Source organism: Electrona antarctica (assembly GCF_951216825.1).
Source record: "Electrona antarctica genome assembly, chromosome: 22".
NCBI lineage: Eukaryota > Metazoa > Chordata > Actinopteri > Myctophiformes > Myctophidae > Electrona > Electrona antarctica.
This window is the reverse complement of record NC_136805.1, coordinates 22,465,748-22,477,689: the sequence shown is the minus strand read 5'-3', so window position 1 is coordinate 22,477,689 and position 11,942 is coordinate 22,465,748. Positions and strand designations below refer to the sequence as shown.

Sequence of the window (11,942 nt, the reverse complement as noted above, 5' to 3'; positions counted from 1 at the left end):
TGCGCGCGTGGGTATATGTGTGTGTACGTGTATGTAGCCTACATGTGCGTGTATGTGAGCATAATTTATTTCGAGATTGTCTAAAGCCATTCCAGCGAAAGCAAAAAGACTGGTGAATGAAGAGAGGAAGTACAGAAAATATGGTCCAACGCTATTCATCTTATGGTGACAGGAACTTCAGACGCAGAGCAAGGTGTACATACTGTATGCATGTGCACACGTGGGTGTTGCTGTTATTTGACAGAGATATGTATTATACATGTGGGTGTGTATAAGAGAGAGAGACAGAGTGAGAGTATGTACATAAAGTAACAGCACATATGCGCATGCGTGCTCATGCTAATTATCCTCATCGCCTTATCAAATGGGAAAATCTCACTCTGAGTTCCTGCCGGAACCACAGTGGAACTACTTGTAGATTTATCTGTGGGTAACCAGGGTCCTTAGCCCACACCCTGCCATCATCCCATCTCCTGACTACAGGATGGGCAGATAGTTGTAGTGGCGAGATGGACAGATTGCATGGGGGGGGGGGGGGGGTCACTTCCTTCCTTCTGCCTCAGCCTGACCCCGGTGATGTCATAACTTCCTCATAGCTAATGAGGTCGCTGGGGGGGTGGGGGGGGGGGGGGGTGTTCAGGAGTGTAAGTTAGCCAGCCGGTCACTTGATATTCGGCCCAGTTCGAATTCATCTCAAGCGGTAAAGGCCTCACAAAATGGTGAGGTCTTTGGGCAAAGTTGTTTCATGCATTATGCTGTTTCAGATTAATATTTTACAAGTTGTGCTTTTGACAAGGTGTTCTATTTCCTTTTTTTGGAGGAAGGGCGGGGGGGGGGTGAACTTTATACTGTAAAGAGCTGTTTTTCTTTCCTCTGATGTGCAGTTATCCATTTTTGCCTTCAGTCCAGTTAAAGATCAAACCCAAAACATCCCATACTGTATCGTTTAGCCTCATCGCAGAGACGGGAAAAGAAAACACCCACATTTCCAGTAATTAAGCATCTTTTCTAAATAACGCACTCTAAGATGCGTGTACATGTGTGCGAAACACGCACGCACACACACACACACACACACACACACACACACACACACACACACACACACACACACACACACACACACACACACACACACACACACACACACACACACACACACACACCTCAGAAAAACACTGTAATCGTCTCAACATGGACCTGGAAGCTCTTCTCGTCTGGCAACGCCCCAAGTCTCGACCAATGACAACACTCGATACTGTCCTATCATGAAAACCCACTTCCTGAGCCGGTTACCGTCAGCCACTCCTTGCGGTTTTTTAGCTCATTGTTAACAGTTTCTTAAGCACAGAGAGAGGAAATCAGTGCTGCTGGAAGCAGACTTTATGGTTGGAAGTGGTCCATGGTGTGGTCTGCTATATAGCATGATCCATGAGACTCTTCAGTGTGGACTTAACAGATGGAGATGTCAGTTCAGTTCAGTCGATTTTCTCATAATTGATACTGTAACTTGTAAAACATAAAAGCGGTGTGATAAAATTAGGGTTATTAAACACAACGCAATGACTAAAAGGTCAGGCTGTGAGATGAAGACGTGTAAACAAATTACGTCTCACCTTAGCGGAAATCAAAGGGACAAACAAGAAATCAAATAGGGATGATCATCATGAGTAAGACCGATGAACTGGTTAGCCGAGAAAATAAACAGAGACACTGATTAGGAAAATACGACAAAATAAGGTTAAGGAAATTGCGTAAATTGAAATTTAAAAAAGGAAAGGCGAAGGAATAGAAGAAGACGGTAGAGATTAATAACTCTTGACAGGATACTGCCGGGGCGATGGTATTGGTTTTCAGAGTTTTCCCATCATTGTTTATGTTTGAAGCTGCGCTCGCCCTCGACTTGAGCAGTTGCCTCCTCCCTCCACAGCTCTTCTCATTGAGGCTTAATTAATCTCATTTCCTCACAGAATGAGCACAGCCGTCCCGTCCCCCGTCCCCCCCACTCAGACCGTGCGCACAAATTAACCAATTCCCCTAAATGTCTGATGGACAAAGAAAGGTGTGTTCCTCTGAGTGAATCCCCCTGGGTGAGCGGAGCTTCTCACGCGCTCGCTCTCTCTCTCTCTCTCTCTCTCTCTCTCTCTCTCTCTCTCTCTATCTCTATCTCTCACTCCTCTCTTGGCCTCGCATCATCCTCTCTCAACCTCTCACCCGGCCGGTCAGACATTAAACAGAGAAGGACAGCAGTGGGGTCTGCAACTGAGACAGATGCACATTTGCAGATGGGGATGCACACGCGCACGCACACACACACACACACACACACACACACACACACACACACACACACACACACACACACACACACACATACACACGTACACACATACAAACACCCATATACAGTATGAACTGTAAGTGCAAACACACATACATACACGGGTACGCTCACATGTACACACACACACACACACACACACACACACACACACACACACACACACACACACACACACACACACACACACATACACATACACATACACATACACACACACACAGTCAATGATTACCAGGCTCTCCAGACAGGCTTGTGAAAATGGAAAACTGTGTGCATGTGGCTCGATTGAAGTGGTGTGTTAAAGTTAAACAGTACACCGTAAAATCCTCAGTGTTCATTTATTTTTTACACTCTCCGTTAAATTAACATTGACGATTTTACTGCGTTAGAGTCAAGGTCTCAGTATTTGACTTTAATTCACAAACTAAACTTGAAAATTGCTTGTAATTCAGTCCTACCTACTTATTTAATTGTGAAAGTAATAATATTGGTAAATGGTGCATTTATATAGCGCCTTTATCCAGGGCGCTTTACATAGATTGTACATTAGATTCACCCATACCGATGGCGGCGGAAACCATGCAAGGCACAAACCAGCACATCAGGAAGAATTAGGGGTTCAGTGTCTTGCTCAAAGACACTTCGACACTAACTCTGGGGGAGCCCGGGTTCGAGCTGGCAACCTTGCGGTTGCCATCCAGCCACTCTACCCCTGAGCCACCGCCGCTCTGTAATGGAATGAATGTAATATTCATTACATTCATTTTGAAATGTGTGCTGCAAAACTGACATTAGACTGTCCTACAGTGAACAGACAGTGTGGGATGGGCGGGGGGAAGAAGAATATATAAACTGACATTAGACTGTCCTACAGTGAACAGACAGTGAAGAAGAATATATAAGACAGCGGAAGCAAAGGATAAAAAGGGAGAAAGGGAATTTGTAGTGAAGGAGTAGAACATGTTAGAAGGACATCATAATGTTCTGCTCCAGTGAAACAGCTGAAGGAGTAGAACATGTTAGAAGGACATCATAATGTTCTGCTCCAGTGAAACAGCTAGCTTCCTTGGTGTTGAGGTTACTCTCAATACTTAAATACTCAACCTTTGCATGGCAAAACAGTCCAGATATTTCACACACACACACACACACACACACACACACACACACACACACACACACACACACACACACACACACACACACACACACACACACACACACACACACACACACACACACACACACACACACACACACACACACACAGTGACACAATATGTCATGTTGTTTAAAAACATTTGCGGTCAGTCCATAATGCAAACATGTCTATTTAGATTATTTCTGACTCTGGGGCTGTGTGTGTGTGTGTGTGTGTGTGTGTGTGTGTGTGTGTGTGTGTGTGTGTGTGTGTGTGTGTGTGTGTGTGTGTGTGTGTGTGTGTGTGTGTGTGTGTGTGTGTGTGTGTGTGTGTGTGTGTGTGTGTGTGTGTGTGTGTGTGTGTGTGCGTGCGCGTGCGTGCGTGCGAGAGTGTGTTTGTGGGACAACACAGAGTTTCTCTTTCTATAGCATCTGAATATCTGTGATAGGGTTGTGGTGAGGTTTTATATGCTACCGCCCAGTCTTGTTATTTTACAACTCTAGCCTGGCTTAATATTCCATTAAATTTAATTCGCTTTGATCTGATTGGATAAGACATGTCGTGCTGTGAGAGTCGAAAGGTCTTTCAATGATGAGCTGTCAAAATATAGATGACTGAGTTGGATCGTGCCTGCTTTCTGTGGAGTAAAAATCCATATCTGTCCCAAACCAATTCATCAGCCAAGTCATGTTTGATTATATTCATGTAGCATTTTCAGCCTTGTTTACATATCAGTATCAGTTTGAACCAAAATCCCTTTACATGTAAATAGCAGTACCTTAAATGCCATGTTGATGCAGATAGCTTTGGGCAGACACACTTGGTAGCATTGCTGTTTGTGTCATTGAACAAAGTCAATGATGCAACTATACAAAGACTGGCAAAGCCACTGGACACCATACAAAGCCCTCTTTATTCACTCAAATTCTATACATTTGATCATTTCCATTTTTCCAAAGGCCATTCCAAAGGTTGCTCTTGTCCAAAAAACCTTTTCATTGGGCCAAAAAAGAAAGAAAGGAAGAAAGAAAAACTAACATTGAACAGAGTCCTAAATGTGCATCCAAGAGAAGTCCCAGAGGAAGCCCTTGTGACTGGCAGAAAAGCTGAGCAGGAAATAAAAGCTGGACATTCCTGTCTAGGTACTGTGTTCACTGTTCAATACTCTACTGAACTATGCAACATAGGTTGATTGGTTTGGTATATGGACTATGAGAAGAGAAGGGAAGAGATATATGTAAGAGGACGGAATAATTCTCAGAGAAAAAAGATCTCTAATGGCTGTACATTACATTATTTTAAACAGCCCATAAATCCATTAAGCCTCATGGGGAGTGTGGGGCATCAATGCCATGGGTGGAAGGCAGTATAACAGCACCATGTCAACAAGATTGAATATTCAGAGTTAATTAACTTCTGCTGCAACGGTCTGATAAAGGCAGAGAACAAGCAATCAATAGAGAGAACCTATTTGAGCTGATCGATATGGGAAATGACATTTATATCTGTGGAATATTTATGGTGTCAAGGAAAGGTGTAGAGTAGAGCGGTTCAATGGGAAGGTGCAGAGAAAGCTTGGATAGACCTTGAATGATCAGATATACCTGAAACACCCATGCGTGTGTGGCGTACACGCGCATGGGTGCACACGCTATATGACTTTGTGTGTACAGAAAACACATGGATGCGCCGCAGCGCCACACACACACACACACACACACACACACACACACACACACACACACACACACACACACACATACACACACACACACACGCACACACACACACACACACTATTGCTGTCTAAATGCTCGCTCTCCACCATAAAACCACAGAATGGTTTCCAGTAGATGGCAAAGCCAAGACTTTTCCACATATAAGCATTTTTTCTAAAACAATTTGCCAAATGCTTCCTTTAAGCATGTCCATGTGTTTTACTTGGTTACCAGCTGAAGACAGGGGCCAAGGCTCTTTCCAAGCTCAAAGACATGGAGACTGCTTTGAAATGAAGAGCTCTGTCAGGGGATGAATGTTTAAGTGATACTTTCCAGTCCAGTCTCGTATGATTTTTGTTGGCATCTCATAGCGAGGTCGCGTTTCAAATTGATATATGTGAATTACTGCATACTTAACGTGTAATTACGTTAAATGAATAATATTTTAGTAACTACATATACAGTATGATATGTACTGTATGTGCAGACAGGACAGGGAAGGTGAGGTAGAGGGGAATGAAAAGGAAAGTGAAAAGAGAAGAGAGAACATAATTGGAGATAATCGGACAAAGTCATATTTGGAGCACTAAAGTGTGCATAGAACAAGGCACAGAGATTCTACCATTGGTGTGGCTTCCCCATGAAATTGAAAATGACAGCTAGCTAAATAAAATGGAGATTTAAAAAAAATGTTACTGTAGTGGGAGATTTGCTTTCCTTCATCCTGGGCTACAGTGATATGCATATATCATGAATATACATATCTATATCTTCCTGACAGACTCATCACCAACTAGAAAAAGTGCCCCTCGGGGCACAGGTCTCCACCAGGGCAGGTCAGGTTGTGGCCTCCTGGTGGCGCTATAATATGCCAATGTGAAAAGGGTGCCATTTCTTCATACGCCTTTGATGGCAATTGGATGATTTGAGGCATTTTGTTCCAAAAATGTGTTTTGCAAAAATCAACCTGTTGGTGGCGCTATAACAGGCCAATGTGAAAAGGGTGGGATATATTCCTCAGCCTAGTAAGAAAATGTGTGAAAGATTTCACGTAAATTGCACGCTGCGTTCATGATTTGAGGCTTTTGTTCAAAAGGGGGCAATCTTGCAAACTGTGAAAGCCAATTATAGCCAATTAGGATGGAATATGAAATATCGGACAGATCCGACTTGCGCACATGACCATAGAGATACTGTGTAACGATTTGTGAGATTTTTGGACAGAATCTGACCGGGTTAACGGTGCCGGAGATTAGCTGGTAACAGACGGACGGAAGGATGGACACACACACACACACACGGACACACACACGGACGGAGTGCAAAACATACTCTCTCCCCATGCCTTCGGCCTGGTGGAGACAATGATGCTGTATTCATTGTGCTGAGCTGTGATTGCTGTAGCAGTGTCAGCTGAGCTTTGTGATCTCCTGTATGCACATGGCAGTGCGCTGCACTGTGATTGGTCTACTTTTGTAGGGACATACAGATTCTGTTCTAGATCATGGCTGACGTCTTTAGCGCCACACGATAAAATGTCGTTATACTGCTTGTCCACAAGCCAGAGAACTACAGAGCACTGGATATAATGATTTTCTCCTCCAACAAACCATAACACCACCAAGGAAGGAGAACCCCTGGCCTGCTCATAATAGCACTCGGGCATAGCAAATAAACTCCTGTGCCCTGGCCAACACTTCATAAAGCCTTATTTAACCATGGCATGGGCTCTAATCCCTCTCGGCCCTTTTACATGTCCCTGAGCTGTCCACTTTAATGCCTGACCTGTCGTTACTCTGATCCAATCCACGCAGTGTTGACACGGGCTGTCAGCAGATTAAGACAGGACAAAACACACATTTCATTAGGCCTTTATGAGAGATGGGGAGCGGGCAGAGAGACCGAAGGGAGGGGAGAGAGAGAAACCTATGTATATCACATCTACATCAAAAGACTACAGGGAAGGGTCAAATGTCCTATCAGCAGCAAGTATTAAAAAACTGCATAAATGTCAACTATGCAGCTTTTGACTGCACTGCTCAATAGAGAGCTACTCTATCACAGAAAGCTTGGAGAATGGCAACTAATGGCTACAAGAACTGCACCATTCTGGAGTAAGGAATACATTGTAGACTTAACGCTATTTCCATCAGTGCCTTGCCTTACCCCTTATCCCTAAACTTTTTTACTATTTTGAAAAACATTTTAAAATTGTTCACTAGCCGATCTACATCAACACGTTGTGAGCTTGTAGATCGGCTATTTGAACTATTCAAAAATGCTTTTCAAAATAGTAAAGCGTGGCAAAAAAGTTTAGTTTAGGCCCTATCTTGCTACTTGCAAGATAGGGCCCTTAGGCCAATCAATAGGCAAATCAGAGGGCCCCTCTCTGATTTGTCTCCTCTACTTATTGGAGAATGGAAATGGCCACTGCACACTTGCACAGTAATGAGGCACTGACTTTAAGTTTTAGTTGTTTTCATCTTCTCCCCAGTCATTGCCAATTCTCCACTCTGGTCCCTGTTACTGCCAACCTCATGCTGTTGTCCCAGGGAGGAAGTAGAGAGCCACGTCTCCTCCGGTGCACCACCAACCGCTTCTCCTCACCTGACGGTGACGAGTTCCACAAGGAGAGTATAATGCTCGCAGATGTTACGTAATCTTCCGCAGTTCCTCCCCTCCCTACTGAACGGACCTCTGTCTCTGAACCAGTCAGACCATATTGTGTTCATTGGGGAATCGAACCTGAGCCTCTGTAGTGAAAGGCGAGTGTCCGTGTTGAACTATGTGACTACCTATGTGACTACCTATGTGACTATGAGTAGCAGTAGGGGCAAAAGTGGCGCTGTTGTGCCAGAAACAGAGAGCACAGAGATAGTGCTGCACTGTTGCCTGCTAATGAGAGACAGAGAGAGAGAGAGAGAGGGGGGGGGGGGGGGGGTCAGGGGGAGAGGGGAGTTGCACCACTCAGTTCACACAGGTGTGATTTTTTCTCATTAAATGAGCCCCTCCCGCAATTGTAGCCAATCAGAAAGGAATATGCCAATTTGTGTGAGTTTTGGACAAAGGACTAGTAGGAGTAGCTGCACAAAGTGTGTTTTGAAAATCTTTTTAGGCAGAAATGGGCATGGCAATAGGGAGTTGTGCCAGGAAAATGTTGTTTGACGGTACCACCTACGTGTTATAGGCCACAATGTAAATCGACCTGTTTTAGCGTCACCTGAGACATTTTGAAAAATTGGGGGTTGAGGATTTTCCTGGAGGAGATAAAAGAAGGAACCAATGTATGCTTGTGCACACACAGGCTTTGGGGTTTGATGGAGTCGAGGACTGCTGTTCGTGTGACACCTGAGCTGCATAGTGGACTCATCATTAACAGGCTGTATTGATCTCCCCCTGTCCCTGTTTCTCTGAGTCGCTCTCTATCACTGTCCCAGATAACCTGTCTTTTCCCTGACGTCCCCCTTCATGCCTCTCTTTTTTTCCGTCATGTCTCCTTTCCTTCTTCTTCCCTCCTTTGTTTTGCTCTCTCCCTATCTCTATATATCAGTCACCCTTCTACAACCACATTCCTCACTCACCCTCATCCTAATCCTCTGCCAAAAGCCCGACAGATCTCGTTGATCAGTCATTTCACACTTGTACATCCCTCACCGTGACCGCACGCATATGCACACACACACACACACACACACACACATGATTCACACATGAACATGCACAGGAGGAAGGGAGCAAGTCCCCCAGGGGACCCACATGGACACTTAGGGAAGGAGTGTGTCAGCTCAATAAACAGCATTTTATTGGCAGCGGACTGAATACCCTCCTACCTTAGGAGTCACTCTGTGGCACTCATTATTGGTGTTAGGGGATATTGATGAGTTGTGGAGAGGAGAAGAGAGCATAGGAAGGATAGGGGATAGGGGATAGGGGATATTGATGAGTTGTGGAGAGGAGAAGAGAGCATAGGAATTGTGCACACCAAGATTGGGATAGCATAAACGCCGGGTGACACATTAAAGGAATAATCAACATAACAAGGTAAGGTGTTGTGCCATCACGAGCCACAAGAACACCTTCAATGCGCCTTGGCATGTATTCAAACTCTACTGGAGGGATGGAATATCGTTCCAATAAAAGATAGTCCCTTGTTTGGTGTTTTGTGATAGTGGTGGAGAGTGCTAGAGTCTAACATTCTGTGTTTCTGTCCCAATTCAGTTCAATTGGGTTGAGATCTGCATGGCGACGGTATATGATTTGCGTCTTTTTCAAATTCATGAAACCATTCAGTGACAGCTCATACCCTGTGGATGTGCATTATCATTCTGGAAGATGCCGCTCCCATCAGGATAGAAGTGTAAAGGTGATCACTCAGAATAACTTTGTATTGATTTACAGTGACCCTACCCTCAGTCTAAAATAAGGGGACAAGTGGACCCAAGCCAAGCCATGCCCCCACACACACACGCACGCACGCACGCGCGCGCACACACACACACACACACACACACACACACACACACACACACACACACACACACACACACACACACACACACACACACACACACACACACACACACACACACACACACACACACACACACACACACACACACACACACACACACACACACACAAACACACACACACACACACACAGAGCATAACAGTGCACTAAACCCCCTCACTGTATGGGGTCAAGCATTCAGGCCTGTTCCATTTTCTTATGCCACACATGAACTCACCCACTTGTTGAGAATACGGTGAAGGATAACTAATCGGACCATATCACTTGTTCCACATCTCTGTACTAATAGGCACTGCCTATGTTTTTTGCACCACTGGACTCTGCATTTATTGGGCTTGATGCTCAATAACATCCCTCTAGTGTAGTTGTCCACAAACTGTTCTTGCAGACAGTCTAATCATGTCCAGCATTGACATTCTCAGTCATCTGAGGAAGAGTTGCTCTTTCTGTTTTGCCTTACTAATACACAAGCATCACAGTTAGCCTAAGATTTAGACTCTCGTAGATGTATTGTATCAAGAGCAAGATGGTATAACTTTATAAGCACTAAGCACCTTTATATTTTGCATTTGTACATATTCTGAGTTGCAGGTGCTCAGCTCAGAGGTGTCTGTCCAACACCACAGGGGGAAGTGCATGGACTTAAGACTCTCGTAGATTAAAAATGTCAAAATCGCTAAAATACATGTACGAGAGTGAGTAAATCTTAGGCTACATCACAGTCATTAAATGTGCTCTCTCGTACCACAATTTCCAACCCTATGTGTGATTTTTCCAATTTCCCAAATGCAGATGATATTATTCACGATTCCTGTTGAAACACTGCATGGCCATTTAAGGTCTTTGTGACTGAAGCTCCTGCCATCCATGCACCAATAATTTGCCAATTTCCATGATCACTAATAGATATTTTGCTCTTGCCATCTTGATCCAATGATGTTCGGCATTATATATATGCCTACAGAATATGCCAGAGTATTAATTGATATGATATACCATGGAAGCAGATATATGCATCCTCTTTATGCACTAATTTATTCAGATTTTTCTTTTGATTTGTTACAGTAAAAATAGCATGTGATAGATAGCCACGTGCAGGTCAGATTTGTCGAACCTCGAACGCATATAGTCTGGTTAAAATACCACTTGATAAATAATGTCAATTATTTAGTAAAAAAACAAAAAAAAACAGGTATTACGTCCTCACCTGTACCACTCCAATCCCTTGTCGTAGAAGCGGTCGAAGAAGTGCGGTTCAGCACCGATGGCTCTCACGTCTGGATGGATGCGCAGGAACTCCAGCAGCGCTCGCGTGCCACCCTTCTTCACTCCGATAATGATTGCCTGAGGGAACTTTTTACTGCCGAAGTTGTTCGCTATAGAGATGTTGTTGGCACCCAGAACCGGTTGCAGTTCGTTCGCGCTGGCACCTTGTTGTGAATCACCGTACGAATTGTCAAAGTCCGAGAGCTGCTCCCGAACAAACGACACGGGGGGAGCGTCCTTGCGCGCATCGGGCTGCTGCTGTTGCGATGCCTCTTGTCCATCATTTATGAGGATCCTCTTTAGAAAATTGCTTTGTTGGTCATATATGGGTCTAGGTAAAGAGTCGCAGTATCCGGTGAGGCAGTAGAATAGGTACATGAAAAGAATGATCATGGTAAAGAAAAACGACAGCCTGGACTGCACCTTCAGGTGTCCAAAGTTGAACCCAGCTCTCCATTTATTACTACATCCCATTAGTCGCTATCCTGAGCCAGAGGACACAAACGCAGGAAGCATGCCTTGTCAAAAAAGATATTCCAAACTATATTGATTTTTAAAAGTTGTTAGCATTGTGGATGAATTCGCCGTGCTCTTGCCACGGCGTCAAGTGACACAAAACATGCCCACTGCGCTTTAAATATCCACTCATATTTCTCAACAAATCTTCAAATGTCACTTGTTTATTTGTCGCAAACTCCTCAAAAAAGGGAAGAAGAAAGGGAATAAATCAAATAAGTCTCATATCAGGTTCACCGTGACTCAGAATATTGTGTGAGTTTATGTCCCCCGGCAGCCGGCGTTAGGTTCTCGTGCGTGCGCTCCGAGGGAGGGCTCGGGGTACTTGTGCGCTCCTGTGCCTTCTCTTCCTTGGCATGGACGTCTGTCGTAGGAAGCCCTGAGCACTGCATGAGCAGACACACCCCTTTCCGTCTGGGTGACAAT

The 11,942-nt window shown here is 44.4% G+C and overlaps 1 protein-coding gene across 1 annotated transcript in view; it reads right to left on the bottom strand.

The window, feature by feature from the left end:
- The window catches only part of LOC306915567 (heparan sulfate glucosamine 3-O-sulfotransferase 6-like), a 19,386-nt gene extending 7,807 nt beyond the window's left edge, over window positions 1-11,579 (bottom strand). The window contains exon 1 of the mRNA XM_079492972.1: window positions 10,942-11,579. Within this exon, the coding sequence (XP_079349098.1) occupies window positions 10,942-11,474 (533 nt within the window). The 5' untranslated portion in view covers window positions 11,475-11,579. The remainder of the gene's footprint in view (window positions 1-10,941) is intronic.
- Window positions 11,580-11,942: the final 363 nt, after the last annotated feature.